Source organism: Psammomys obesus, unplaced genomic scaffold, assembly GCF_907164565.1.
Source record: "Psammomys obesus unplaced genomic scaffold, mPsaObe1.curated_primary_1811, whole genome shotgun sequence".
NCBI lineage: Eukaryota > Metazoa > Chordata > Mammalia > Rodentia > Muridae > Psammomys > Psammomys obesus.
Genome location: NW_026596117.1, coordinates 14186937 through 14205871, shown reverse-complemented (window position 1 = coordinate 14205871; position 18935 = coordinate 14186937). Strand labels below are relative to the sequence as shown.

The following is an 18935-nucleotide window of genomic DNA, read 5'->3' as shown; positions in this document are numbered from 1 at the left end:
TGAAACAAATAATGAGTCTGAGGTGTTAATGACACTTGCAAATGTTGCATCCCGTGACTTCGCAGCAGCCTTGGTTCTGAACACATGACACTGAGTTCTGCAGTACACATCCGTTACATCCCGTGTGACAGCAACAAGCACTGCATGAGACATAGCACACCAGGGCTCTGGTCCCGGACTGCCCTCTGTTGTGAATTGCATACTACTGTGTACGCTAAGTTTTCAGCTCTGATAAAAACAAGGTGGCTTAACTGCAGGAAGTAAAGACAACATTATTTTCCATCTCTCTTCAGCATGTATGAAATTGGTATGTATTGAGATTGTATAGTATTAGAATGAGTGATTTTTTTTTTAAATGCCAATTGAATAGATGACTTGAATTTTAATGAAAACTTGTTCAGAGAATTCTGTCTTGAGACCAGGACAGCATTCCCCCCAGTTCCTGAAACTTCTTCCAGTTTGTACTGTGTATTTATGTAAATGAAGGCAGCATTCTCAATGTGTGGAGAATTATAAAATTAAGCACGGACCAACTTTGAAAAACATTAACGGTGCCCTATATCTTGTAGTATCAATTGGTTTTTGGTTGGCTGGTTTGCTGCTGTTTGTTTTGGTTTATGCTCTAGCTGAGGTTCCCCAGAAACTCATTATATTGCTTAGGTTGGCCACGAAGCCGAGGGCATTGTTGTGCCTCTGCCTTCTAAGTTCTGGAATTGCAGGTGGGAGGCACAGCACCCAATTTCATTTCAAATATTCAACAAATATTTAATTCTTATGCAAAAACTCTATTTATCTCTTTAGTAAGCAAATTTGTTTTTTTTTTAATCTCTAAAAAAATGATAAAACTATAGTATACCAAAGATTTGTTTTAAAAGAAATCTTTTTATGAGTTGTTACTGGTAAATGTTCAGTTTGTATTCCTAGTTTCCATGCCTAAATACCTGAAGTTGGAATTAAAACAAAAAGGGGTTGTGAGAGAAAAGTTTAAGAAGCCCGGGAACTGAGTAGCAAAAACTAGCCTGCAAGGAGTACATGACATTTGTTTATGGATATCAAAACCAGGGACCCTGCTCTAGAAGAGCCATGACAAACCTGTGTTCATTTCCAGGCATGGCGCAGCCAGTACGGTGGCCAGCACATGCATTAGAAAGCCCTTTCTCATTCAACTTAAAGTTGACTCATCTGTATCTGAAAATGACTCTTTTATCATTCCTGTGTTTGGTTCCCTTTTCTTCTTCTAATTTATTCATTGCCTCTAAAATAGCATAGGCCCATCATCTGCACAAATATTTAAAAGAAAGTCAATGAGGTTTATTAAACGGGCAATTAGACAATTTCTGAGTGTGTGTTTTCTTATTGACCAATGAATTTAAAGATAAGGTGACAATATGTTAGCTTAAGAGCAGACTGTTATCTGTTGGGTGCTTCTAGCTAATGAGGACAAAATTCAAACATGTTAGCATGGAGTCTAAGGATACTTTATTCTTCAACAACAGCCCAGCTTCCTCTCCTATGGCCATAGTAACAACTGATCTTTGCTGTGGTCGGTTCTGTACCACTGATATTTCCAGAAGGCTATGACCTCATGCAGCCTGTTTGTTCCCCTCTTCCCACTTCTTTTCCTGATATCATTCACCCAAATGGGACTGGCTTCAGTTGCCATGTATTTCTAGAACTTGGCACTAGGCATAGCCTTTCTCCACCTTCCTCAGCAAGTTGTCTCTTCTTCAGCATACTGATCTCAGCAAGTGTAATACCACTTCCAGGGGCCTTCCTGACTGAGGGCTCATCCTGTTCTTCCTGACACTTGTAAGGTTGGTTGCCCTCTAGGCATGATGGGCTCATGTTCACTACACCCTGTTGTGGTCCTCCTTGACCTACTTTTGCCTCCTCCACATCACTTCCAGATTTTAAAGAAACGACCTTTATCTCTTGGCCTCAAAGAACGGAGGAAGAAAAAAGAGGGAAAATGTGTCAGGGACTGTTCTAAGCACAGAAAAAGAAAGGCAGTGTCCTTGCCATTTTGGAACTCCACAGTCTCGACAGAAGAGAAGACACGTGCACTGACTGCAGAATGTGTGACCAGACTAGGATAAAGTTTGCACAGACTATGTCCCCCTCAGCCCTAAATTCACAGGCAGGAGCTCTAACCCCTAATGGTACTGCACTTGGAGGTGGGACATAGGAAGGTAGCTAGACTTAGTTACAGTATAAATGACAGGAGAAAACTCACTGTGGAATTAGCATCCTTAAAGCTAGTCATCTTGCTTTTACCACCATTTAAAGACCCAGAAAGACTTCAGCTCTTGGCAAATGGTGAAATAAGCAAACTCTCCCTTGAGATCAAATATGCCAGGACTTTGACTGTGGACTTCCAGCTTCTTGAACTGCGAAGCACACATGTTTGTTGTCTCTGCCTCACAGCCTAAGCTACTCTGTGATGGAAGCCTGAATTTACAAACGTAGTGTTACGAGTTCAAAGGGACAGCACAAGATACCAAGAGCAATTCAAGCCTCTGAGGACAGGTGAGTTTGGGCAGGTTTGAGAGAAGGCAGTAGAGGCTTTCTGTCTCCTTGGAGATCCCAGTAGATATACGATTGACCCTGGGGTAATAGAGTTAATTAGACATGTGTTATAAAATTGACCTAGTCACACTAAACCCATGCCTTATTGTGAGCAATTATTCAAATCATACTCTTTATCTGAAAAGTTCTGTGACACAAATAAATAAGTAATAAAGACTGGGGTGAAATAAGCCTCAATCCTACCTACTAATTTAGAGACTATGAGAGCTATGTGGATATAATAGCCATAAGGAGCCAAGTAGACTAAAGATGTGCTTACGACTCTGTTTCCTGGAGGAGCCAGGACACCAGAGAACTGGCATAGTATTGAGGACAAATACAACATGGAAACACCAGAAGGCAGAAGAAGGTCAGGGTTTTGTCCTCATTGTTTCCTATACTTATAAAGGAAGGGTGTTAAGAACCCTTTGTATTCTCTCAAAGTCATAAGCCTAAGTCCTCACCCCCCAGTGTGATGGTATTGGGGGAAAGGGCCCTTTCATAGTGACTAGGTCATGAGAACAGTCTTTGGGAATTTGATCAGGGGTCTCTGCACATGAGACCCCAAGTAAACCTTCCTCTCTCATCCTGGCATATAGAATACTAAGGGAGGTTGGCCTTCTGCAGTTGAGAAGGGTTCAGTTCTGAGCTATGCTGGCATCCTGGCCTCAAGCTTCCAGACCACAGGACTTTGAGGTATAAATGCCTACAGTTGATGCTACTTAATCTACAGTAATTTATCACAAATGCTCCAAGTAAAGCAAACAGGAACTTTCAAACTTTGTGCTCTGATTCTTAGAAGATTTTCTTTTTTAGCAACAATACAGAAATGCATAACCAGCTCAGTATCTCCAGTTCCTCTTTCTCTCTGCCTCTCCCAGAGTCTTCAGAAGATTTTAGAGCCCCTCCCATGCCTTTCCCTGATCACTTTCATACACACGGGCATTTATAAAGCCAGAGTAGTGTTTGCCTTTGCCAATGAAGAATCACACTGTTTCCCTATTCGTCCTGTTACTTTTGTTACAGGCATCTTCCCTTATTACACATATCTTCAGTTCCAGAGATGTGTGGGCCTCTTTTCCTTCTTCCCTTAATATACTTATAATTTTACAAAATGGCATTGTTCACACAGATGTCCGAGGCAATCCTTCTTGCTCTTATACATCTTTCCTTTCTCTCTCTTCCTTTACCACCCCACTAAGATATAATGTTTTACCAGTGTGCTTCAAATAGGCGGTGAATGGATAATATCACATGGATAATTTCTCTCTGCTTTGACATATGGAGAATGTGCCACTCTTGATTTGTCAAAATGTAACTTTCAACGTTTTACAGCTAAGTGATGATGGAAAGATTACATGATGAGCATGCATTATGCTGAAGGTCTTTACTGAGTGAATTAAGTATTGGTTCTTAAGTCTTGCTTCCTTAAAAGGCATTCTTTACAGATTGCTGAACAAGTTAGACTCTTAGATACTCATCAAATCCAAATTCAGCGGCTTTGACCAATAAGCTTTTCCAGCTTAGGCTGGTACATCGAACTTAATATAAAATAGTCACTAGAGGGCGATCACGTCACAAATGCGATGATGCTTTGTGTAGAACAGATGGTCCAGCTTGCAAGTATTCGGTACAGACACTCACTGGGTCCTGCAGATAAGGTTTAATAAATATCCGTTTTTAAAAGCCTGGTATTCTGACAATGGCATCTCATTTTCAAAGTCTGAAACACGAGCTATTAAATTCCACATAAAAATGGGATTGTGAACTACACATGACGCAGAGCTGTGAAGTCACCGGAAACTGGGTGCTAAATGACAACCATTTATAGGAAAAGATGAAAAGTTCAACATCCAGTCACACTGCCCAGGCATTCATTGTGAAAACTCTAAACCTCTCTTTATCACTGTCATTTATAACAGTCTATGAGCTTTTATAAAGTGCATGTTGTTATAACCACCATCGAGAACAAGTAAGGGAAATTTGGCAAAAATTCACCCCCATCCCCTTATAACCTATCCTATTTCAACCTTCTCCTTTTTCTCCAGAGGAAAAACAAATCTCAGAGTTGTCACTGTCTGGTTTTTCTTTACTTTTACATTCTAGTTCAAGCGTGCCTGTTGTGTTTTGTTCTTTTGTTTTAAACCTTGCCTTTTAATTACCTTAAAATCTTTGGTTTCCCTTTCCTTCTTTTGTTTTTCTTTACAATTCACTGTTGCAAATCCCAGAGATTTGCCCTGTAGAGCACACACAGTACTCTGTGCGGCCGGCACACTCTAACCTCAGCTAAAGAAGAGGCCTGCCTGCCCTGCTTCCTGGACTTTGGCAGCAGAACCAGAAGAGTGGTCCAGGCTTTGTGAGTTTGCCAGAACTGCAAACAGCTGCTGTGTTTTCTCTTCAGCAGCCCCCATGATGTTGGATTCCTCCTTAGTGCCATGTCAACAGCTGTAGATGTTCCGTGCCTCGATTCATTAATTAATTGTGTCACCCAGGAATACTATGTCAATTAATCATCCACTTCTCACCTGGCAGGTGGGGAGACTTGTAGAAAGACATCATTCTTCCTATCTACTATTGCTACCAAAAAATGAAGTCTTTAACTGTTTTGATGTTTTGCTTCTTGATTACAGCCCCATACTATTTATTTCTTCCAATTGGAGTTTGCAAAGAGTAGACCAGAAACTGTAGATGAGAAGGAAGCTATCTGGGGCAAAATTATTCACCCCTTCCTCTTCCTCAATGTTCAGTAAGAGCCTTAGGAAGTGGCTTAAGAGAATAGGTGATTTGCCATATTAAAGTAAACACAGACAGAGCATTGGGAGCCCAGGAAAATGCACAGGGGCATGACAGCCACACGAGGCTTCCTGGGGTCTTGATGAACATGGGCACAAAGAGGAAGAGACAACCATGGGGATTACTCTCTTCATCTGGTTTCCCCGGTTGCCTGGGTTATAGTCTATGAGATTAAAAAAAAAAAAAAAAAGAAAAAAAAGAAAAAAAAGTGATAAATTGGTTTCTCTGTGCTATTAGAACTTCACTTCTACTCCTGGCCCTAATGTGAGGTTATGTCTGCAATTTGCTCCCTGCAAGGCATGGAGATGTCAGGATGTCAGGTGGGCACTGGACAGAGTAATATGAAAACTTCCCACATCCAATGTCCAAGGAGGCACAAATTCATGTAGCCAAGTCACAAACAGACCTCAAGAGCAGTGTTTGTCAACTGTGGCTTTTCACAGGAGTCCGCAAGGACATCGAAATTATCCTGAGACCCAAGTCCTACCCAACACATCTTCAGAGACCACTGAATAGCTGTGCAATTTTTATGAGATGGCAAGAACTGGTGTCTTCCGAGACTGAACTGCAAGAAGGTTTGGTGAAATGTTGGTTCTGCCAGATGACTTTAAACTTTCTTCACTTACAATGTCAAGGGCATCAAAACAAACATTGTGCTGTTCACTTGTGCTGAATAACCAGATAGTAATAAATTCTGCCCTCTCTGTGTCTATCTATTCATTCATTTCCCTTCACATTCTAAAGTTTAATTTTGCACTGAAGAAGAGACAGAAATGTGAGTGGTACATGCCTTTAGTCCTAGAACTCAGGAGACAAAGGCCAGCAGATCTCCAGTAGTTCAAGGCCAGCAAGATTTACATAGAGAGTTCCAGGCTAGCTGAGGATACATAGTGAGACCCTGTCACAAAAGAGGGGGCAGGGAGTAGGAAGAGCTGGGCAGCTTTCCTGCAATAACTTCCTTCGCACCTGTTACTTCCTGTTCTCTCTTTGCAAGCTCCAACAGGAAGAAACAAACACCATGGGGGTGAGGGGTTAAGAAGCTAAACAGCATGGATGCTGCTGATGTTAAGCATCATTAAATAATCACATTTCCATGTGCGTGAACTGTTGGTATAATGTTCTTTTAAAATGTATATGCCTTCCCCTTGTTAATTCAAATGCTGATTTCCCACCCCCAACTCTCTGGTTTCAATCTGGATAGTGCATCCTGATACTCACTATAAGCATCCTGTCTCAACTCTTGTGTAAACAGGACACAAATAAAGCAACTAGATACAATGTTGTGCAATGGGAAGAGCCAAAGGACAGGAAAGAAGGGAGGAGCCAGAAAGCAGGAGAGGGTGGGAGGAGAAGGAGGAGGAGCTCGAGGACAGCAGAGCATGGGGAGAACAGAGCTGGAGGAGAACTTGGAGGACTTGGAGCATGAACCAGACCTAAGATTTCACAAAAAGCAAGTTTAATGTGGGAAATCTAAATGTTAGGAAACTGAGGGCTTGGAGGTTTAGGAGGGAGTAAATATTGCCCAACATTGTGTTCTAGGTTAACTAAAATCCCAGTCTCTGTGTGGTGATTTGGTTATACAGCTGTTTAAGATTAGCAGCAAGCTTTACAAGAAGATAAACCAATAGTAAATATTAATAACCACCTACAACGGTGAACAAATTTACAAGAGGATATGCTACTTATCCACCCGCACAGAGAACCAAACATACGCAATCCACCCAGAGGCTCCTTGGGAGCTAGCTGGAAGTCAGGGACAGATAGCGCTTTCAATAATGGCAGGACCAACGCATAACACAGTGTCTAACAATCAGAAGATACGCGCTTCCGGTGTTTGCTGTATATGGAAAGGAGTTAGTGGAGATGTACATGGAGAAGCTAGGGAAAGGGAATGTTGAAAGGATATGAAAAGAATGACATGGTAAATGTGAGCGGGGAGACCACAGGGTGTCCTCCGTACTAAAAGCTACCTCCGGTAAGCTAGGAACACGACTTCTTTCTTCTCCCTTAAAGAGGACAGTGCCCATTCTGGTGCCCGGAACCTTGCATATTCATTGCAAGCTCTGCTTAATGTATAAGCCAGAGGTAGATGTTTGCCCTTCCTATGCCTCTTTTTTTTTCTTGTAAGTTGCCACTAAACTCTAAATTTTCAGTTATTGAAAAATTTTGAGATTTTTTATTTATTAACATTTAGTATGTATGGATGTTCTGTCTGCCTGTAAGTCTGGGCACCATGTGCAGGCAGGGCCCACGGAGGCCAGAGAAGGTCTTGGATCCCCCTGGACTTGGGTTACAGATGTGGGTGAACCACCGTGTAGGACCTGGGAATCGAATCCACGTGTCCTGGAAGAGAAGCCAGTGCTTTTAATCCTCAAGTTTTTCTATTTTGAAGTGTTTCAGATGTAGAGAAAATAGAAGAGCATATTCAGCTTCTCCCTTTCCCAAAGGTGGCACAGCTGACAGTTCCCTGTCTACATATTTAGTCTAACAGTGTCATTCCATGTCAAACAACATGGAGAATTTTAACACTAATAAGCACACGTCTTTGACATGACTGTCATACTTCAAAATTATTCATTCAAAAATTGAAAATGAAATAAAAATAAGTCATTCTTTAAGTAAGATCCCAGATCTGATTGTGACATAATAAGGAAAACAAAATGATGGGATCGATAGACCCATAACACATTCAGATATACGTTTATCTGCAAATAAAAACACACCTGATATGCCTGGCTGAGAGAGTAAAGTGCCCTGGCCAGGGCACCTTCTTTCATTTTTATTTTATTTTATTATTTAAAAATTGTTTTGAAGACAATGCTCATGTAGCTCAGACTCGCCTCCTATTCACCAAGTAGCTAAGGACGACCTTGAACTTCTAATATTATTGCCACTGCCTAGGAAGTCCTGGGATTATGAACGTGCAGGAACATGGGGGCTAAAGATTGATCCCTGGGCTTTGTGCATGCTAGGCAAGTACTCGACAGTCTGAATTGTGTCCTCTGCTCCTGCTGGTGCATCTTCTTAGTGACCAGACTAATATCTACTGTTCTTTCATATAGTGCCATAGTTTGTCTGCACTGAAATCATGTAGCTTATTTCCATTGTGAGGTATTAAGAGTGATGAGTTTTAATCGATCCAAGATCCGTAGAAGTGGCGCTTAAAAGAGTGATAGGAACAGCAGGGTTGAGCCCAGGGCTGGGCACCTAGGGCTTTGCTGAGAGAGGGGAAGTCCCTTTTATGCCTTCATGGGATGGCCTATGCCTGATTTTCTAGCAGTAAAAAAGGATATGACCATATGGGGCTCTTCAAAATTGAAGCAGAACTATAAACAAAATAAACTTTTCTTGTTAATGGCCTAGTCTGTGGTCTTGCGTCATTAGCAACAGCAGGATGGACTAATACAATAGATAAGAGAAGCTGTCCTCTTGTATGAGAACTACAGAGACACGAGAGTTTTGCTTTCAGCCAAATAGTTTCTTAGAATCCATGAGCACTGACATACTGATATAATGCACCTCAAATGTTACAAGGCCACTGAAAGTCCATGGCCCCTAGTCTACTGGCCTCAAAGCGTCCGACAGCCACATGACGTAAAGTAACTCTCTCTTGACATCTGAAATCTGACTGATGGTCTAAGTTTTTAACCCCAAGCTGAAGATGGAACAAACGTTAATTACTTCAGGAGAAAAAAGTGAGCATGCTCTAATAACCGAGTCTGGCAGGAATAAATGATTTCTAAGAATCAGTCTTTGGAAATGTCCTAATTCAGTTCAGATTTCCCACAGGAGTTGATTTGATAGTCTTCACTCTTGCCCATTTTGACTTCCCTCAGCTAATCTTTCCTGAAAACTAACTTAGAGACAGACAGCCACCTGCTTTTTCCACCGGAGCCACCTCACCGTCAATGAAACAGATTTAACACAACGATTCCTAGATCATTATAGTTCGACCTGTCTGGAATGGTGAGAATGCTTCTACTAAAGAATGGACTGACCAAATTTCTGCAGCTGTTTCGGGGGGGGGGGATTTCCTATCTGCTTCTGGGATGAGGTCTCCAGTTTGGAGCTGTGCTTTCAAAAAAGAAGAAAGCTAACATCTGCCTGCAGATGGAGCCACAGACATAATTTATAGGAGCTGATGTTGAGTAGAAAGCAGTGGTAATGACACCAAGCAATGTGGATTGATGGCCAGCCCACAACCACACATTTGTTTCTTATTTAGCTAATGAAGACCATTTTGGTTCTTTTCTGCTACCACATGCAACCTTTGGACCAAAGAAAAAGCAAACATATATACTTTTTTTTTTTTTTTTTGGAGAGATTCCAAACTTGAGGAGCTCACAGCAGTGCGCTAATAAGAGGCTGGATGTTCTGTCTGTTGGAGATGGCTCATGTCAGCTGTTGTACTTACTACAGTTGCTTGGGCTGCTGTCCGAGTCGCATGGAGAGGCACCAGCACAGGAATCGAGGCAGGAACTGTCGAGGCACCCCTGATCTCCTTCTGGACATGGTGTCTGACCTGTGGAAGGGGAAAAGCCCGAGAGCTTTCATCACCTGCCAATCTCTGGCCCTCTGTCTGAAGGAGTAAAAATGTCTGCTGGAGTTGTCAGGCGACAGAACTTTAATTTCCTTCCAATCTTGCTCCGAATATCGAACACATATGGAATAGGTATGTTCTGGATTCATCCTCCCACCAACTAAGCACAGCCCAGTCTCCAAAAGAATTCTGTGCAAATGAACAAAAAAGAGGCGAACCACACTAAAGGGAAAAACTGACGGTTGCTTTTGCTTATAATGGGGAAAAGCGTATTGTTTTTACACAGGTGCCTATACTTTACAAAATAAAATGCAGGTGATGTGAAGTCAAGAGGGTTATACAAAGAGGTTCACATTCTGGTTTGTGAGTGACATCTGAAACTCCAACTCTCCAGTTTAAGAAAAATATTTGCCCTGGCAATCAACAGGGCATCGACACGAACGCCCCATTTCAAGGGTCCTATATCGGAATGCAAGCCTTTCCCAGCTGCTACCCAGACTTTTAGTATCCCTGGAAAGTATCATTAGCCAAGCTCTGACGACCTAACATCATCGTGGTTTCTTCTTTCCAAATGAATGGCAGCAGCCTTTTCTCTGATGGCTTTTCCTTAAGGTAGGTGGAGAGGAAACTGCCTTTGTCGTTGATTTCCTGGCCATTTGTAGATTAAGTAGATAAAGTAATAAATTGCTACCCGTTCTCTTTCCATCTCTCCCCCACAGTTATGCTCACTTACTTCCAGACATGTCATCTGGAGTCTAGAATATCCTGCAAGGCACCCTGAGTATAAATAGCCTCACATGCACGTATATAATCGTGCTTATCCATATCTCTAAGGCAACGTGTGCTATACCAGAATCCTCCTTCCAGCCCTGCTAGTGTGAAATGTTAAGTATCATCACCTTGCCTAAAAGATGTCACTGTTGTCAGGTAAAGGCATCAGGTTTGTTTGGTTTTGTTTTTTTTTTTCCATCCCTCAAGGCAACCCTAAACATTTTTCATAAGCGTAAGCTCTTTGTGACATTTTAGGACATCACATATTCAACAGTTAGGCAAATATTAAGTGCCTGCTTTGTGGCAAGTCTATGCAACAAGCCAGGAACTGAATGCTGAAAGACAAAAAAGGGCACGGCCTCTGTGCAGCTTCTCTGACATGGATGGCATGAGGAGCAACACCACATGAGGCTGTGAAAGCCTGGCTCTACTGGAGGTGTTTATCAAGAACAGTTGAAGCAGGCTAGGTCAGGGGGCCAAAGCTACCCTAGGAAGTGTTCCAGGCCGATGGGATATGTTGTCCTGAGAAGGAGAGAAGGGCTTTCTGAGGAGAAAAAGTGACAGGAAAAGGCCTGTAGAAAAACTCACAGCAAGGCCTTCACTCGGCATGTAGCCGAAACACACCTCCTGCCTCCTGTTTCAAGACCATCGTTCATGCGGTGCTGTGTGGGGGTCTGCCGTGCTCCTCTGAGCTCGCCTCTTCCTAGAGAGCACTGCTCGCTCTTCAGCTTGACGCTCTAGTATGTCTCCGTCATAAGGCACTCCTTGCCAAGTGGGCACAACACACACAGAAGCACGGCACCCTGGATTCTTTGCAGCCTGGGCTACTTGGTTGGATATCAGCCGTAGGCCTATTCATCTCACGAGACTACGAGCTCTATCGGTTGTTTGGTTAGACCAAGTTTGCAGGAGAAAAATGACCCCGTATTAGCCTGGCAACAATATGCAATATTTTCTTAGCTCTACCCAGGCACTCGCCCCGCACGGCACGTATTGTCGTCGGAGCTGATGCAAAAACTGTGACCTAGAAAGGTGGTGTGACTCACTTACAGCCACCCGGACAGCAAGGAGAAGAAGCACGGGGCTTGAAGCTTGGCACCAACGTATGAACTGATATGGGGTTTATTAAGTTTGGAAAGCTTCCATCAGCCCCACGCTGGGAGGTTTTCATACAAAAAAAGGTCTTAAAATAACCAGTGTGGAACTTGCCTTTTTTTTTTTTTTAACAGAAAAGATCACGTTTAAAACCCAACATGCTTAATTTCCTTTTTCTGTTTAAGTTCCATACACAGATATTATGTTCTTTTTAAAGTATATTTAAATCTGTTGCTCGGCAAATGTGAAACATTAAACTGCTTATATGAACACGACCAAATTAGGATGCAGTTACATTTAATTTCATGAGCCAATTCTTTCGATTTGGAATCTAATCACATTTAACCGCATGCTACAGGCTGAAGTTTTCTCGTTATTAAGCCTAATAAAGAGAAGGCTCCACAGAGGTCTCTATAGAATCTGACTATGTGGCTTCATCTCTAGCCTGCATCCTCAGGAAGGAATTTCTAACCTGTGCTGCTTAGGCATTACATGTTTACGGAGGAGAATGGTGACTAGAGAATCGGAAATTATCTGTACGGAAATCCTGCTTAAGCAACCTGCAGAGGTTCTGTTTTGTTTCCCAAAGAAGGATCTACCAGTACAAGCACGCTGTGGTGGCTGGGGACGCTGGGGGACACTCACTGTCACTGCAGTGTTCCTCGTCACTCCCGTCCTTGCAGTCTTCATCTCCATCACACTGGAAGGTGCCAGGGATGCACTGCCCACTTCTGCATTCCACCAGGCCCTGGCTGTGACAAGCTGGGGAAGGCCAGGAGACCGGTCATCCTGCTCCTGACTCCTCTTACTCTTCATGCAAGTGATGCTGATTTATCAGGTGTCACTGACAAAGGACACGTTGTACACACACAAAGGGGCGCAGCACTCCAGGAATTTTTGGAATGGAGGGTTTTCTTTCTTTCGAGAACTTTCTCTTCATTATAAAAGAGTGCTTATTAAGAACTAGGTGCTTTTCAGTGATACTGGCAATGATAAAAAATGCAGTTTATAAGGGGTGTATTTTGTGGCAAGAACTGTGGTAGATGAGGCAAGTGTATAAAGCTCAGATCCTTGTAAACAGACGTTACAGCCCTTGTTGTACAAATGAAGGAACTGAAGTTGAGAGAACACAACACCCATTTCTAAGTCACATGGCTGCTGGGGGGGGGGGCAGAGGAAGAACATGAAAACAGCTTTGTCTGTAGCTACACTCAAACCTTCCCAATCTAATGAGCCAATGAAATAATGTGTTTGAAAGAACTCCAATAGGACTACTTTACTGTCTAGCTTATTTTTGACTGTTATTTGAAAGGAGGGTGTCTGATTACCTTTAGCTTTCTGATTCTTGTGATTTCTCAAAATTGTATACTTCCTGTGTTTGAAAGCCTAAGACACCCATGTGTCACGTGACCTCAGGCTTCATTGAATTGCCATCTAATGTTAATACCCACTTCTTGACTCAAGGCTGCTCAGCAGATGTGTTTTATTTGGCCATCATGGCCTTGCTCTCCCCAGTACTCTGATACAGCCATTCCATCCCATTGGCTTACAAAGCAAGGACCTCAAATTAAATAGGAAAAGAGAAGAGAAAGCCAGGTATCATGTTTATGAAACTTTTTATACAGCTTTCTTTTATGTCAAAATATAAACTATGTTATCTACACTTCTATTTTTGCCTCAAAGTATAAGGCAAGTAAATATCCAACTTCATATACAACATCTATGAGGTCTGAGCTTACAGATTCAGCTAATGACAAATCAAAACTACTGGGGCAAACATTCATGCTGAACATGCACAGCATATTTTCCGTATTATTATCTCTTATGTAATTCAGTGTAACAACTGTTTATAGAGCTTTCACATTGTATTGTGTATTGTAAGTGAACTAGAGATGACTTCAAGTACCCAGGAGAAGTGAGTCGATTTAACACAAGTACGCATGCCTTTCCATTGCACGCACCGGAGCATCCTGAGATGGCATCCTGTCATCAATGCAGACACCACAGTGAAACAGTGTACCAACTCTTTCCGCTAAGTGAGCTAAAGGGTGTACTTCAGTGATGTGAGATACATCATTTAATCATTTCAAGTCAGGTTGTACTATTTCAACATGTAGCTGTTACTATTAACTATTTTTTTTTCATTTCTGTCTTCTGAGGGATAGCATGTTTTCCAAGAGGAAAGAAAAATGTGGTTAGCCATCATACTTGTCATGGGTTGATGTGAAAACAAGTTCTCATTCATCTAGAAACATAGCCTGCTATAAAATGGTAATTACTATCACACACTTTCTGAGTTACTATAGGATCATAACCTGCTCCCTTCTCTCTGGCACTTCCCCTGTGGACTCCCACAAATGGCCCCTGAGAACATGCTTGGAGGCTCAGCTGCTCATATATAACTTGCAAAGAAAGGGGGGGTGGATCTCCGTGGTGTCTGGGAAGAGAATTGATTGCTCTTAGAAAAGTCATAGATAGATGAGGGATACATGGGCAGCAAGAGAAAAAGCAGACAGTGCTGGGCCATATCAGCCATTTTTTCAGCTTGGACGGTGGAAAAGAGGGGCTTGAAGTCAGAGCTATCCTGTTACTAGCTATCCTGTTCTAACATCTCTTGAATGCTGTATTTGTAGACAGAAGACAGAATCAGACAGAACCAAGGCTCACGAGTCCTGAGTGCAGTTAACATAATGGACTTTGATTTCATTACGATCTAAACAAGCAAAATGAGCCACCCTGGGGGAACTCACAGCAGTTGACCTCGTCAGATTTGTCCACGCAGTCATGGTCCCCATCACACACCCACTCGGCCACAATACAACGCCCGTCTCCACAGCGGTGCTCTTTTGTAGGATTGCAATCTGGAGAAAAGAAAAGAAATCAGGAAGAGGAGACAGAGCATGGGAAACACTTAAGACCTGTGCTGCTCACAGTCCAGCTGAAGAGACTCTCCTCTCATTCCAGTTCCATCACTAATGCGCCTAGGATGGATCCGGCCAAGTTCAAATGCTACCTTCCCGCATGCCCAATCCTCACTGTATGCAAAGACTCATCCGTTTCTGAGGACAGGTTTTCCAACTATTGCCATGTCTTGTTTCCTTCATTAAGAAAAGAATCTACTACTTTTACACTGGGTTAAGTGAACTGAATAAGCTTTGAGCTTTGGAATGCAAACAAGATGTGTCCGTAGCAAGTCTGCTGTGTTCCTAAAAATTACAACATCTCCTGGCAAGGTGGAAAGATGAGAGTTTTCTTATGGCATCCGTCCTGATGCTAAGCCTAGGTTTTCTACTGGATTATCTTAATCTATAGCTCATGTTTGAAAGAACTGTTAAGCAAGAACAGAAAACCACTATGACTGTTTTTATGATTTCTTTGCATCTGGATACATACATACTCTACCCCAATCCACACATTCTTAGAATTCAGCAAGTGGGAAGTAGAGGATTTTACTAAGTGACAAGTTTCTTCTCTTAAAAAGAAGAATTCATAGACAGTTTTGTTCTGAGGGATGTTGTGACATAACAGCTCTATGGGAGATACAGATTCACAAATAGCAGAAGCAATAATGAGAAAGTCTTATGTGTCTCCATGAAGGTGACCATTGTCATGGTCTCCTGAACAACAATGGACCATAAGGTGTATTTTAGAGAAATAAAACAGAGACCCTGGAAGGTATGTTGTAGAGAAAAGAAGTAAACACAGAGAGGATACTTGGACAGGAACCAGAAGATCCATTCATGCTCAGCCCACCAAAGACAGAGAACAGGGCAGAGGGAAGACTATGCTTTCTGCTATGTAATGAAGACATCTTGAAACCACAGACTTTGTGACTTCTGCTCATCTTAAGAGGTCTTTGGTACTAACAATCCTTTTTTTTTTTTACACATGAACTACCCACTAACGTGCCCAGCTTCTAAACTGGTCCTACTGTGGCACTTTCCCAACTGCCCTTTTCCCTTACTTCATTGAAAAAGGGAGGGGTGTTGATTAGATGAACTGTAAGGATTCTTCACACTAGATTCTGTGATGAATAGGATTACAATTCTCTTCCTCCTTTATCCTGAATAGGGACAGCCCCACATATATCTAATCACTATTGAGTGGTTTGTACACCTAGAGTTTTCAATATTTTACGGATTCAGTGAAGAGAAGTTAGACCACACTCCTAAAAACTACCAAATATCCCAGCTTGGTGCTATTTTCTGAAGATCTCCACTCCCAGACTGTCTTTGCCTCACACTCCAATCCTTTCCAGCATCCATTTAGATAGTCTCTAATGTCGACCATTGTCCAACATTTGTCTTCATTCCAGCTTTCCCTTTGGTACACATTGCAAAGATCGTGCTGTCAATAATATATTGCCCAGAAATGTAAAACTAATCACAAAGCAATAAAGATCAAAAAGCAAGAGTTATTTTGCTGGCTTAGATTCAAAAGATGTGATGCAGAATTGAATATGCTCCTTAACAGGAAGGCTTGTGTTTGGAAAGACAAGAAATAAGAAATCAGCATTTGCACATAAAGCCAATCTGTCATCCTAACCCCTGGTAAACACACCATGCAAGGAGTCACTCCAGTGTCTGAAATTCAGATGCTGGGGAGGGTGGGATTCTTTGGTCACATGATAATACTTTATAATATATGTCTCAGCAAAGTTTTGGTCAGGAGCTCAAAATCTGAACATGGAACAGCCCCAGCCAGAGGAAAAACAGAACAGGACACAGAAAAACACTAGCACTTTGCCTGCTTCACTCTTTCCACTCTGCTTCCTTAGCATGCCCTTAGAGTGACTGCTAGGTGAGGAGTAGAATGCTCATCATAAGGCAGGCTGAGACCAGTGTCTGGACAAACTCTTCTTTCTCAAAGAGGAGGAGGGTTGTTGTTTATCTCGTTTCGCAACCAAAGTTGTTTAGTAAAGAGACAGATACGTGTCCTTGGTCATAAATAATCAGATCCTTTGAGGGATCAATGCTACTTACCACAGTTTTGCTCATCGCTCAGGTCCCCACAGTCGTCATACCCGTCGCACACAAGGCTGCGGTTGAGGCACTTGCCTGTGTGACAGTGAAACAGATCCTCGCTGCAGTCTGCAAACAAGGGAAGTGGTAGACATGTCATCGGGGCAGCACTCTACAATAGTATCTAGTTGGACAAAGGCCAGGAGGGGAGAGGAAGCTTGGTGTTGTCCCGATTCGATTCATGCCTATTGTCTTGTAGGAAAGGAGTCGGAGACGCTCAACTGCAGAATCACTGAAGGACCAGGGCCAGGCCACTGACTCCCAAGTCAAGTACTCTTATCCCTTTCCAAAAGTCTATTTGCCTTCTACGTTACATTGCCTGAAAGGTCTTTGGCAATCAAAGATGAGAAAAAAGACCTGCCTGGGTCACCACAGTAGGTAATGTAGTCTGTGTTTATCTGGAATGGATGGCTTAGGTGGAAGATGTGTAGCTTTTTCTAAACACACCTCCTTTACAGGGAAAATCTGGGTTGGTATGATCACGGTGACGCGGCACGCCATCTACACTGCAGTGCTGTCATTTCCTTCCACACAAACATCACTGCTCCTGTTACTGGGTGTTTCATACTGCAGTCCTCAGGTAAGCAAGCACTTCCCCAAGATTATGGTGACAATATGAGGGTAAGTGATATGTAAAACTTAGCAAAGTTATGGTTAATGTGGAAATAAACTACATGCAGGGAAAGGATTCTGTGAGTGAGAATTTCTGGAACAATGCTATGACTAGAAAGGCTGGTTGACTTTGATTAGAGTTCAATGATATGGGGAAATTGAATGTTGCAAGCCCAGAGCCATCTTTATCATCATGAAGATACTTATTGCCACAGCCAGTTCCAATGATACCGGATAAGCTAAGGTCAGATGGAAGGGGAGGAGGACCTCCCCTATCCATGGACTTGGAGAGGGGCATAGGAGGAGATGAGAGAAGGAAGGTATGATTGGGAGAAGAGGAAGGAAGAGACTACAGCTGGGATACAAAGTGAATAAACTGTAATTAATATAAAAATTAATTTAAAACGATACTTATTGCCCCCTTCTTTGTGTGACCTACAATCTGGATGACCTTTTGGAATGTTTAAACAGACCATCAGTTTCCACCAACCAAAAGGCTAAGAATGCAGCCAGTTAGCACCTGAGGCCTGTACATGAGATTTCCCTGCTCTTGTGTAACCCACCAACATGAAGCATTTGAAGTGTCTTGACTTACAGTTTTTATTGTTTTGTTGCTATAAAACTTCATGGAACTGCTACCATGTTGGAAACCGGTACTTGGAAAAGTTGAATCTGTGTTCCTGGGCCATTGTCACTCCTATTTGGCTCCAGAAAAAAAAATCTCTTGTGTTCCTTTGAGATGAGAGCAGTTTCCTTTGCTGACAGTTTATCAGTAGTATGAGGAACATAGGATTTGTCCTTGGGTGGGACTCTTGTGTTAGTTCTGATGTCTACTACCTGTGGAACTACTAGGGTATTCAGCTCTACCAGACTCTAAAGTCGGTGTCTGAAATTAGAATAAAATAATAATAAATAATGTTTTGGAGAAAGTTTAACAAAAATGAAATGTACAAGATGCCAAGCCAGTTTAATGAGAAAAAGGATAGTCAGGTCAAATCTGGTATTTGGATATTAAATACCAATGTGTAGATTATGAACTCTAACTTCCAGCTCAAATCATATGTAAATATTAACTAAAAATAAATTACATACCTAAATGTATGAGTAAATATCACAAAATCTCTAAAAGAAAATATAAGAAGAAAGTCTTTGTGACTTAGATTAGGCAAATAATTCTTAGATAAGACATCAAACGTATAAACTATTCAAGATATCATTGACAAAATGAAAAGACAAACAAAAGTGCAGAAAAGTATCTGGAAAACAAACTTAAGTTTCACATCCAGCATGCACATGTGCTGATAAGCACAAACACACACACACACACACACTATGTAACAATCCAATTGCAGGTGGAAGACTTGAATAAAAAGCCTTTTTGAAGATACACAAATGGCCAATAAGTACGTAAAAGGTGTTCAACATTCCTAGCTGTTAAAGAAAGGCAATCTGGACCACAAAAAATTCTCTTATACATTCAATTCCTAGAACCAAGAAAGCAAAAAAAAAAAAAAAAAAAAAAAAAAAAAAAAAAAAAA

General features: G+C 41.9%; 1 protein-coding gene across 2 annotated transcripts in view; it reads right to left on the bottom strand.

Moving 5' to 3' along the window:
- Nucleotides 1-18935, bottom strand: part of Corin (corin, serine peptidase) — a 208065-nt gene that overhangs the window by 51904 nt on the left and 137226 nt on the right. For both annotated transcript variants that reach the window (XM_055629339.1, XM_055629338.1), the window contains exons 7-10: nucleotides 16747-16854; nucleotides 14515-14625; nucleotides 12410-12526; nucleotides 9773-9880 (exon numbers count right to left, since the gene is read on the bottom strand). In XM_055629339.1, the coding sequence (XP_055485314.1) occupies nucleotides 9773-9880; nucleotides 12410-12526; nucleotides 14515-14625; nucleotides 16747-16854 (444 nt within the window). The remainder of the gene's footprint in view (nucleotides 1-9772; nucleotides 9881-12409; nucleotides 12527-14514; nucleotides 14626-16746; nucleotides 16855-18935) is intronic.